General features: G+C 38.3%; 2 protein-coding genes and 1 pseudogene across 6 annotated transcripts in view; 1 reads left to right on the forward strand and 2 right to left on the reverse strand.

Moving 5' to 3' along the window:
• Positions 1-132: 132 nt before the first annotated feature.
• LOC113061235 (thiamine transporter 2-like) lies at positions 133-1,704 on the reverse strand (annotated as a pseudogene).
• Positions 1,705-2,008: 304 nt separating this feature from the next.
• LOC113061735 (dynein assembly factor with WDR repeat domains 1-like) lies at positions 2,009-10,115 on the forward strand. 2 transcript variants are annotated; one of them, XM_026231127.1, is made up of 13 exons: positions 2,009-2,206; positions 2,313-2,385; positions 2,488-2,632; positions 3,513-3,571; positions 3,658-3,780; positions 4,028-4,127; positions 5,292-5,399; positions 6,245-6,351; positions 7,168-7,312; positions 7,623-7,737; positions 8,742-8,818; positions 9,372-9,534; positions 9,624-10,115. In XM_026231127.1, exons 1-13 carry the CDS (start codon positions 2,167-2,169, stop codon positions 9,656-9,658), a joined length of 1,290 nt encoding a protein of 429 aa, XP_026086912.1. In that variant the 5' UTR covers positions 2,009-2,166; the 3' UTR covers positions 9,659-10,115. The 2 variants fall into 2 exon arrangements, with proteins under 2 accessions (XP_026086912.1, XP_026086913.1); XM_026231128.1 differs by having other exon boundaries at positions 2,050-2,206; positions 7,168-7,270.
• A 662-nt stretch (positions 10,116-10,777) lies between these two features.
• LOC113061734 (A-kinase anchor protein SPHKAP) overlaps positions 10,778-12,225 on the reverse strand; it is a 77,358-nt gene continuing 75,910 nt past the window's right edge. For all 4 annotated transcript variants that reach the window (XM_026231126.1, XM_026231124.1, XM_026231122.1 and 1 more), the window contains one exon: positions 10,778-12,203. In XM_026231126.1, coding sequence (XP_026086911.1) covers positions 12,048-12,203 — 156 coding nt within the window. In that variant the 3' untranslated portion in view covers positions 10,778-12,047. The remainder of the gene's footprint in view (positions 12,204-12,225) is intronic.

Below are 12,225 nucleotides of genomic sequence, written 5' to 3' on the forward strand. Positions count from 1 at the left end.
TCCATGAAAACATTCCGTTCCGCAAAAGATTCTCTACACTCTTAAGTTCAGTCAAAAATAATAAATGTCATCATCTGTATCAATATCTTTCTTTTGTTGAACACATAGTATTTTGTTTTCATACTATGGAAGTCAGTGGCTACCAGTAACTGTTTGGTTCACAACATTCTTTGGGAACAAGTCTTCTGTTGTGTTGAAAAATGGAAAGGTTCCATGGATGTTATACATTAATGGAAGCAGATAAGAGTAAGATCATTAAAATATTTTTCACACTAAGAAAAAAGTATTTTTTTAATTTTTAATTTTATTTTTTTTAAAGGGAATGTTTCACTGAAAGATCCTTCGGGGAACCCAGAATTGTTCTTCTATTGCATTGCTGTTAAAATGAATTTTTTTCAACTTAATTTTTTCTTTGTACCTTTATTTACTAAAAAAAATCCACAAAATGGCTCACCAAGTGTGCAGACCACCTCAACTCCTCCATTATACACAGAGGATGTACTGGAGGGCTCAGTGTGGTCCCACATCAGCTGAACTTAGTTAAAGACCTGTCCATGTCCAGCTGTAGCCTGGAATGACTCTTTTTCCCCAATCGCAACATGTTCTTGTTGTCTGCTTTCTTGCATTCATTTTTCCCCCAAATGCATCTGTAACCTCATTGAGTGTGTCCATATACACCTCTGCTGCTGCCTCAAAAAACCATTCCTTGCTCAGGCATCGGCAGGACCAAAGAAGTACAGAAAGCCCCTGACATTATACCAAGTGTAACAGTGTTTAGATGGAAGTAGCTTGTGTCAGCCAGAATAAATTAGTAGCTGTCCTAATGTGGCTCCAAATATCCTGTCAGCATGGCACTCTGAACGTACCCTGTGGCTCGTTGTGTTCAGGAGGAATGACGCTGTAGATATGTGAGAAATAGGCCACTTCTGTGGAGGTGACCATTGCAAAGTTGAACTGTAGGTAGCTCAGAGCAATTAAACTAGTAGCAAAGCATAGAAGTATGTAATTTGTGACAAGAAAAAGACCTTGAGTTACTATTAGAGGTTTTGTGTTTAAGTAAGACTGGACAGAGCATGGCCTGATATGACTACGTCCAGATGGGGAATAGGCATGAATACGTCCTGGATGAGTGGAGGAAAGAAATAACAGGAAATGTTTCGGTTAATGATTAGAAATCAGTGCCACTATAAGACTCACGAGGCACGTGTATAGCTTGAGTGAGGCATCATTATTATATTAATCACTGGAGAATGTCAATGCAGTTAACCATTTTTTTTTTTTTACTAAAGTTCTAGTTAAATTTTAAGATTCTGAAGTAAAAAAACAAACAAAAAACAAACAGATATTATTATTATTTTTCAGCCCAGAGGAAGGTCTGGTTAAAGAACTGTTTTCAAAGGCACCTATCATAATTAAATAAAACAAAATTATGATGGACAAGGGCCCCTGATGAACTAAACATTAATGTATCATTTCCATTGTAACAGGAGTATTTGCCACACTAAATTATTAGTATATTATGGAGTAAAGTGTACTGTTATCTGTCTGAGCAACATAAAAATATGAAGAAAAAAACAACAACAATATACTCACCACTTCATCTGAGATGGTTTTGGGTCCCACCAAGTAAGGGGTAAGGGAAGGTTTATGATGGAGACTTTGACCTTTCTGTGTGCATTTATAAGCCTTGATCGTGTGTGTGTGTGTGTGTGTGTCTGTGACAAAATGTAAAGTAAATCGAATGCTGATTAAAATCATTTAACCGTATTAATTCACGTTTATTTGTATATCACTTTTTACTATACATATCGTTTCAAAGCAACTTTACACAAAAAAAAAAAACAAAAAAAACAAACAAACAAACAAACAAACAAACACATTTTATGACCCGGGTTAATAATAATAATAATAATAATTATAATATGAAAAAAATGACTGTTTTACGAGGTGGCGATTTCGTATGAATTCGTATGTTTGTCTTAAGAAAACGAGCGAATTCACAATTAAACACTGCGCTAAAACTTTATGTTGAGGGGAAATAAATAATTAAAACAAAACAAAATAAAATAAATAAAATAAACACGCAGAACGTGCGCGTGCGCGGTACGCCGCACATGCGTCTGGTCACCTTGGTAACGGTTTGTTGACACCGTCTTTTTTGGCGTGATGAGACTGAAACGGCTGCACATACGATACTACCCACCAGGTAACATACATATTTAACACACCATTTATGTAGTAAAGGTTTGCTGAGTGCCTGCAAACGATTTGATTCGAATTTGCAAAATAAAGCCAGTTTTGTTGTTGCTCAGGAATATTCCTGGACTATGAGAAAGGGGGGCAGCTTAGGACGAAATCCATCGATCTGCTGAACTTGACTCCAGAGTATGACTGAAAAACTAGCTCACTCACTGAACTAACGTTACTGACTGATAAACACTGATTAACTGACGACCTCTTTATGTGACAAACACTTCCCTTCTCTAGGACTGATGTGTCTGAGTTAGTGTCCGACATTAGAGCAGCTGAACCTCTCATCAGCTCATCCTGCGCTGAGCAGCTCAAAGTCCTGATCGGCAAGCTACAAGAGAAAGTCAGCCAAAAGGACGACCGCAAGTTCTACCTTTTCAGGGTAAATACTGACCAGTTTCATCACTTGCTCATTAATGGATGCTCTGTAGTGAATGGGTGCCGTCAGAATGAGAGTCCAAACAGCTGATAAAAACATCACAATAATCCACACCACTCCAGTCCATCAGTTAATGTCTCGTGAAGAGAAAAGCTGCATGTTTGTAAGAAACCAATCCATACTTTAGAAATTGGAATTATTTTGGCCAGATGTGACAGTTAAAAGTTAAAACACCTTATGATGGGATGCATGCAGCTTTTCTTTTCACAAGACATTAACTGATGGACTGGAGTGGTGCGGATTACTTGTGGATTATTGTGAAGTTTTTATCAACAGTTTGGACTCTCATTCTGACGGCACCCATTCATTGCAGAGCATCCACTGGTGAGACAAAATGATTAATTTTTCCAAGTCTGCTCCGATTAAAAAACTCATCTCAATAAAAAAAAAAAAAAAAAAATTGGGGTGAACTATTCCTTTAAACAGCATTTTATATTTATTATACATGTACTTATGTTCCCTCTTATAATTTAGAGACATTGTTCATTTGTTACACAGCACAACTATTTAAAAGGACTTGTAAAGACACTACAACACTACATCATGATTTTGTCCAAAATAAGATTCTGCTGCTTTCGTTTATTACCACCACGATTATATATAAACTAAATAGTCGAATGAAATGCTTTTTAAAGACATTTACTCTGATCAGCAACTCTTATATCGATATTACCCACTAGGTGGCAGCAGAGGGTAAACTGCAGTTTTTGTGCATAGTAATTATGTATGGAAATCACACAGTCATGCTTATAGTTCTGAAATGAATGAATGTGGTCAAGTGCATCCCCCCTCAGAGAATTCGTCTCTCTGTCTTCCTCTACAGGCACTCCAGGCTCACATCTTGCCCCTGACGAATGTAGCCTTCAATAAATCAGGATCGAGGTGAGTTTATCAGCCGTGCTCACATGCCTGCTCCCCCTCCCATCCGCTAATTCTGCCTCTCTCCTTTACTTTCCGTCTGTTTGCAGTTTTATAACCGGAAGCTATGACAGGACTTGTAAAATATGGGACACCGCATCTGGAGAGGAGCTGCACACTTTGGAGGGTCACAGGAACGTTGTGTATGCCATCGCTTTCAACAACCCTTACGGGTAACAGCAGGGCTCTTGTGCATTTGATCACTCATGCCCTGAATCGTTCAGAATGGCTTACCCTTCATCTTTTCCCAGTTTTTTTTCTTTTAAAGCCCTTTCCATCACCTGTCTGTCTCTTTCTGCAGGGTTAGGGCACTGCAGGGTAACTGGAGTTGTTATTACAATGGGACTATGTGTCACTTTGAGTCATAACAGGAGCCCTTGTCCTTTTTTCTCGCTCGCTCTCTCTTGTTTTCGCTCTCAGAGACAAGGTTGCCACTGGCTCATTTGACAAGACCTGCAAATTGTGGAGTGCTGAAACAGGAAAGTGTTTCTACACATTTCGAGGGCACACAGCAGAAATCGTACGTTTGCATTCTCACTGTTTTCTCCCTTCATTCACTCTTAGTCAGCAGTTTAAATAACAGTTCACCCCAAAATGATAATTCAGGCCTCATTTACTCACCCTCATGTCATTCAGACCCGTATGACTTTTCTTTTTCAGGACATATTTCTTGTCATGAGACACACTGAGACCAATTGACGTCATTGACTTCAAGCATGGCACAGTGTGTCTTGATATGTTTCAGTGTATCTGATTTAAGCCATTTCATTTTCAGTCTGTTCCTCCCACAAAGGCTGTGAAAGACTAGAAATATAGCATGAGTAATATGCTTTTATGTTTGTTGCCCTTTTTCAAGCTCGATAGCCCAGTCCCAATTCACTTTATATTTGCCGGGACATTCTGCAAAACTTGTGTTCCGCAGAAGAAAGGAAAACAAATAGGTTTGGAATGTCAGGAGTACAGTGAAATGAACACACTACCACCCAAATGTGGGTATTTGTATGCAGACAAATACCAAGTTTTGGTTCCCATTGACTTCTGTTGTATTTTCTGTCCATTCAATGGATGTCAATGGGAACTGAACCTCTTTGGTTACCAAAATATCTTCTTTTAAGTTCCACAGAAGAAAAAGAAAGTCGTGAGAGTTTAAAATGATACGAGGGTGAGTAAATTATGACAGAATGGTCATATCTGGGAGAACTATACCATTAAGACATCTAGGACTGAAATGCTGTCCCTCAGGAGCAATAATGCATGCTTGATTTGACACTTTAAAAAAAAAAGAATAGTAATCCACTAATGCGTGTGTTTGATTCTTTGTGTGTTTGAATGTTTTTATTTGTTTGTAGTATTTTAAAAAGAAGTACAGTAGGCGGGACTTTTAAAACACAATTTAGGGGGCGTAAATCGGATTTCAAAAGACAATAGTGTAAATGGAAAGTTATCTGAGACCGTAACTAAAGTGGACCAAAATGAGATCCAATCCACCTTCAAGGCCAATGAGAGAAAATTAGCGTCCCATCTCTTAAGGGGCACCAAATTAAGTATGTTGTACAAATAATGTCTAGAGGTTTTAATTAGGATGCCAGATGGGACAGAACCCTGTGCATTTATATTGTGCTTTTGGAATTTGGTTGATTAATCTCAAATACTGTCTCTGTTTTCTGTGTGTGCCTGCTATTAGGTCTGCTTGGCCTTCAACCCTCAGAGTACCCTGGTTGCTACAGGCAGCATGGACACCACGGCTAAATTATGGGATGTTGAGAGTGGGAAAGAGGTGTCCACATTGGCAGTACGTCTCACCCTGTGGTTTCTCTGCATTATTGTTCATCATCTTGCTTCATCATTTTCCCCCTCGTGTGCTCATCTCCTACAGGATTTTTAATGATTTCTCTCCAGTGATCAGTGAAAATTCATCCATGCATGTGTTTAATAATAGATTTGGCATCAAATCTGTCATTACGACCATTTATGGGATAATTCAAGCATTCCACTTTGTTTAGTGGAACAGCAGTGTGCTGAATACAAACGGGTGTGTCATGTGACACCGTCTGAACCGGAGCGGTATAGATGTGAGAAACTTGCATTGATTCAGTTCAGTTACTGGAGTCAGTGGCTCTTAAATATTTTAGTCACACTATCTAAAAAAAAAGAAATTCTACAGTCACCCCAAAAATCTTGTAGACACCCTGAGCAGTGTGTGTGTGTGTGTGTTTGTGTGCGCGTGTGTACTGTGTAATTACCCCTCTCAACCTTCTAATTATTTCTCGGTAGCACTTTATTTTACAGTCCTGTTCCCCATGTACATACTATGTACTTATTATAGTAACAACAATAACTATGTAATAACTAGGTACTAACCCTGAACCTACCCCTAAACCTAACCCTACCCCATGTAGTTACCTTGTATTACCAGAACTTTCTTAGATAAATACACTGTAAGTACACTATAAGTACATGTAAGTACACGCACTGTAAAATAAAGTGCAACCTATTTCTCTATGAATCTAAATTATAAATAGCTCAGTGAGTTCTTACAGATGAATTGGGGAAATTCATATGAAGTGAAAAAGGCTGCCTTTGTATTAAAGCATCCTCTCTCCGCTCACAGTGTTTCTCCGTTCAACACTTTCTCAGGGTCACTTCGCCGAGATCATCTCTCTCTCCTTTAACACAATGGGTGATCATTTGGTGACGGGGTCGTTTGACCACACTGCCATTCTGTGGGACGCTTGTTCTGGCAGGTTGGTGTATACATTAAAGTTCATGTTTTAACTTCCTTTTCACTACAATACAGCAACAGCCAATTTTTAAATCTCTTCATTTCCTTGAGCTCTGATATAGACAACGCTGTAAATAGAAAACAGCAAGATCTAAATCAGTCGTATCATTCTTATATATTGTAATAATGTCCATCCCTCAATCTAAGGCAATAAGGCATTACAGACACACCAGTATGACTTTCTGTAAAGTTGCGTTGAAATGATGTGTTTTATGAAAAAAGTTTTACATTTACCAGGGTTTTATTAAACTTAATTAAATTTTTTTAAGACAAAGTAAAGAAAGTTTAGGCACCAACTTGAAAACATTAATATGTTCTCTAAATAGAATTGTCTAGGGAGCTCAAAACGAGTTGCGTAAGCAACAGTTTGAAAATACAGGTTTTGAAACGATCTCAGTTACTCTTTAATTCATTAAAATCACACACACACACACACACGCACGCACACACACACACACACACACACACACACACACACACACACACACACACACGCACGCAAACACACACACACACACACACACACACACACAAACAAACACACCATGGGATTTCTCAGAAAGCAAGTCAACTATCTTCAATTTGAATTTGATTCTATTTCAGTTTGAAGTAAATATATATATCTTAATTTAAGGTTGATTAGAGAAAAATACATTTAATACCACAACTTTCCTGCTCTGATTTAAGGCCTTTTTAAGTCTTTAATTTGTGCAAATTAGAAGCCCTGGATAAATGTGGCTTGACGTCCCACAGTGTGTACTTTGTCTGTCTCTTGTAGCAAAGTTCACGTTCTCACAGGTCACCGAGGAGAAATCAGTTGTGTTCAGTTCAACTGGGACTGTTCCCTCATCGTCACGGCCTCTCTGGATAAAACCTGCAAGGTTTCTGTCTCTCTTCACTCTGTAATTCTCATTCTGTCTTGTGTAAGAGCCTCTTAAATGATGATTTTCCCCCTGAGGTCCATTTATGATAATTTTAGTTTTTCCCTTCCCAGTTTATGTCAGTTGCATTAGAAGCAGTGTGATAGCAAGATGCTGAATCAAATTAATTTGGTTATAAATTCATATTTATGTAGCAAGCAATCTGGAGCAATATGTTTTTGCAAGTTCTGAAACTGTTTACATGGTACACGACTGAAAAATGAAGAACAATTCTATTTTTCATGATGTGACCTCTTTAATGTTACGTTTTTTTTGCATTCAGTGTTATATGACAGATTGTGTGTGTGTGTAGGTGTGGGCTGCAGACAGTGGTCAGTGTCTGGCTTCTCTCTTGGGTCATAATGATGAAGTGTTGGATGTGTGTTTTAACTACACTGGTCAGCTGATCGCTACGGCCTCTGCTGATGGTGAGACAATCTGATTCAGACTCACATTTTCTATCATATATTTGACAAAACCAGTCATAAGAGTCAATTATGTCAGTTGAATAAATAAGCTTTCCATTGATGCATTGTTGTTTGTTAGGATGGGACAATACTTGGCTGAGATACAACTATTTGTATGTTATAAAATAAGACCTTTTCATTTTTATTTTTTTATTATTATATATTTTTTATTTATAATTTTTTGTTTTCATGCATTACTGTATAATTCCATTACCATATAATGAAACTAATATGACAGTTTACCCCTACGATTAAAGATGATAGCAGACATTCTGAAATATAATTAGAAATATTAGTTTTACATTTCTCTTCTTTGCCTGGAGGACAGCTTAGAGTCATGACAGATCTTTTTTATTGTCACGTTGATGCGGGTGCAATGGATTATTAAAAAAGAAAAGGAAAGTAGAGCGGGGACATGGTGACATTTGGTGGTTGTTGATTGGATTTAGTTGCAGTTGATTGCGGAGGGGCTGGTTTAAGTGGACTAAATGATTGGAAAGAGAAGTCTTTTGTTTCCACCAGAATATTTACTTGTGATATTTTGATTAAAAATGACAAGGTCATTTTTGTTAATATAACTGAAACATGTATCGCTGTGAGGTCTTTAACATGCATTCACAGAATCACAGAGTTCTGCACATGACATGCAGGAACAAAAATAACTGGTTCCCACTCCTGGTGAATTCATGGCCATGATTTACTAATCGGTTCTTTAGATTTAGTTTAGATTAAGTCGTGGCCAAATTTGACTGTTTCTGTGAGGGAACAAATGTAATAACCACAAGTAAACCAGTCGTGTGAACAAATTCTTAATCCGTGGCCATATTATCTATATTTTTTCTCCCATCAGATTTCATGCCAACTTGAAACACAACGTGACACATCTTACCCCACTCACATCTAGTCTCACATGTTGTTGTGAGATGGATCTATAATCGAGTCTGATCATGGGTTTTTGTGCGCAGGTACATCAAGAGTGTTCAGCGCAGAAACCTTCCAATGTTTGTGTCAGTTAGAGGGCCATAAAGGAGAGATATCTAAGGTAAGAATCCTCCATCCTCTGTCACTCCAGCCTCAGATTTAATAATCCTCTCATATCTCTTCGTCTAAGTCTCTTTCTTACCGTTCCCTGTCTAGATCCCTTCCTGTTTATATCCACCTGTTGTGCCCTCTTGCCTCCTTCCCCGTATCCTTCCTGTCATACATCATCATTTCTGCATATTCATACATCCGTTTGCATTCTGATTGCGCTCTTCATCTATTCTTTTCTCAGTCCTATCCTTAAAGCATCTTGCCTTAATATCCTCTCCTTTCTTTTCCATCCCCCTCCTGACCGTCATCATCAGAATATTTCCATTTCCTGTATGAATGTGATAACTCAAGTACGCACATGCACACTCGGTTCCTCAGCGCTATAATAAAACGCCTGTCATATCAACACGGGTCAGATTCAGTTCAGCTGTCTTTCTCCCGTTCTTCTCCTGCGTGTTGAAGTAGGATGTCCCATATGCAAAACAAAAAGTAATTGTTTCATGATGACACATTACCATGACAAAAGGCAGAAATATCATTTGCTTTTCACTTTCTCGCCCTAGGTGTGTTTTAATCCGCAGGGGAGCCGTGTTTTGACGGCGAGTGTGGATAAGACGGCTCGTGTGTGGTGTGTGAACACGGGAGTGTGTTTGCAGGCGCTGGAGGGACACTCTGATGAGATCTTCTCCTGCGCTTTCAACTACGAGGGAGACACCATCATTACAGGCAATTACACCCACCTGCGTAACACTCAATAATGCACAGAAGTAATCATTCTCCAGTAATTTCATGCCTTGTTGTCAATCTTTCTTCAGGCAGTAAAGACAACACCTGCAGGATCTGGCACTGAGAGAGCGGCCTGAACTCCTGCACCGCTTTTGATTAAGATATTGTGTGCATTCTTGTAACACTGCCATAGTATTTCAATTCACAGAGAACATGGAAGTGTGGAGTACATTGTGGTGACCCTTTACTTGAAGCCTTATGCATTATAAAGGTATTCATGATACATGTTGTGAATGATGCATTATATCTTTCATGAATGACTGGAAGTAAATTTAATGCATTATTAAATGCATTATAATATTGTCAGAGTCTAAAATTGGTTGTTTGTCAAATTTTAATGCATAATTTTTTATTTGTTGTAGTTATAAATAGATAAGTATTATAATTTATTATACCTGTGATTATTCATGAGATCATCCAATGTATTGTAATTAATGCATTAAAATACTTTTATAATGCATTATATAAAGTGCTTCAAGTAAAGTGTTCCCAACATTGTTTGCTGTTAAGTTTAATACAAGCCAAATACAAGTTTAACTCATGCTGTCAGTTATCACAAGAAGTGATTTTGATTCATATAAAAATAAACCAAAAATTATTATATTTTATGGAAGTCAATGGGAGAACTGTTACTCTAAGTCTTTCAATTTAAGTGCATTTTTTTTTTTACTTGTACAAACCTGGTCAATTATTCAATATTAAGGCTTACTGTATTAAATCACAATTTTCTAGTGTATTTATCCTTGAAAATCTCCTTTTTAGGTTAAAAGAATAGTTCACCCAAATATGAAAATTTGCTAAACATTAACTCACCCTGAAGACATCCACCATATAGATGAGTTTGTTTCTTCATAAGGACATATTTGGAGAAATGTTGCATTCCATCACTTGCTCAATGGATGCTCTGCAGTGAATGGGTGCCGTCAGAATGAGAGTCCATAAAAATGTCACAATAACTCACAAGACTCTGATACATTAATTAAGTGAAGAGCTGTGTGTTTGTAAGAAACAAATCCATCTTTAATGTGTTTTAACTTTAAACCATCACTTCAAACTCATCTACTGAGGGTGAGTAAATGTTCATGTTTGGGTGCACTATTCCTTTAACAGCCGCCTGAATGTGTATATAATCAAATGTATTCAAACAATGAAATCGTTCAAATAAAGGCTGTTGACATCAAACTCACCGTGCGCAAATTTTATTTTGAAAAGATAAATACATTCAGGTATATCGAGACAGACTGGATACAGTTGTGTGCCTTCAACGCTGATATTAAAACACATTACTATTATGTTACTATGTGGAGAAAACCATAACGCCACCAGATTTCACATTTACACGTCAACTTTTACGTGACAAAACTGTACTTGTACTTTACATACTCTATACTCTTATACTGGAACTTTAACAGTGGTCTGGTGAGACTTTTAGTGCTGTGATCCTGTCTGTCTGCATGTCTTTGCGATCATAAAACACAAAAACTGAAATTTCCATTTGCAGCCGAAAGGTACAGTAGCTCACAGTCTAGACTATTTACATCTAGCCAAAATAAACTCTCTTAAATAACAGTAGTCACACAAAACTAAACATAGACTTCAGTCTCAGAGCTACAATAAAAAGACCGAACGTGTTCGCCAATGTAAACTTAAAACAACAAACTGTGTTTGGAATGGGATCTTACTATATTTGACTTTAAATACAAACATTTACATATCTTTAAATCCCTACACCAGAGCTCGCACGTCCACTATTCTTGATAAAAACTCATGTTGTGCATTCGAAACGGGTTTGTTGTAGAGTAAAAATCCGCAAGCTAAAAAACGTCAAGGCTGATTGGTCGGTTTAAAGCATGTTCATCTAACCAGCGCAGGCTGGTGACCGGTGGATCTAACGTTGCGTGCGCGTAAAGACAGGAACATGCGTAATTTAAAGGGAAATATCCTTAAATCACTATCTATGTGAATGTGCATCTCTAGCACAAAGTTATGGACAAGGCATTTCTTCCTACAATACTTCCCATAATTCCTGTGAACTAGCAAAGACATATACAAGTGTTACAGAGATGGAGGTCTAGGAATAAAGGTTTATGAAAGCTCAGCTGTGAATTTTAAGGATACCAAATGTGGATGTGCTGGTGGTCAGAGAGGGCAAGTTGGGAACTAAGGAAGCCTCATGCTGGGGATCTCGGGATCAGGAGCCGTTGTAAACCTTGCTATCCTGTGATAAACAAGCGTTTCACAGCTGAGCTCTAGAAAAACGTGCTGATGTACAGTCATGGCGGTGGCTGTGGAGGAGTCTGTGGGATCTAATAGTCAATAAACTGTTTGGTTGTGTGAGGGTCTATTTGCAGCTCAAATGGGGTTGGTGTTTGGTGTTTTAACACTATATATGTGTGCTAGCTCAGGACGGATATGTGGCATCTCCAGCTCCTGGTGCATCGATGGGTGGCGCTCTAGCGCTTGGTCTTCAGTATCCAGTCGAACAGACTGGGCACGGGTCGTCCTCTGTGCTCCAGGTCCTGGTGGAGCTGACAGAACTGAGCCACAGCGCTGAACAAGTCACCGACACGCCAAGCCTTCTGACCTGCCAACTGCACCACTCTGTGGAGCTGAGAAACAAACACACGCTGT

Source organism: Carassius auratus, chromosome 43 (genome assembly GCF_003368295.1).
Source record: "Carassius auratus strain Wakin chromosome 43, ASM336829v1, whole genome shotgun sequence".
Lineage (NCBI taxonomy): Eukaryota > Metazoa > Chordata > Actinopteri > Cypriniformes > Cyprinidae > Carassius > Carassius auratus.

Coding starts and splice junctions, on each gene's coding strand:
- LOC113061735 (XM_026231127.1), top strand. CDS start 2,167: ATGAGACTGAAACGGCTGCACATACGATACTACCCACCAG. Junction 2,386..2,487: donor CTGCTGAACTTGACTCCAGA/GTATGACTGAAA, acceptor TCCCTTCTCTAG/GACTGATGTGTCTGAGTTAG. Junction 5,400..6,244: donor AAGAGGTGTCCACATTGGCA/GTACGTCTCACC, acceptor ACACTTTCTCAG/GGTCACTTCGCCGAGATCAT.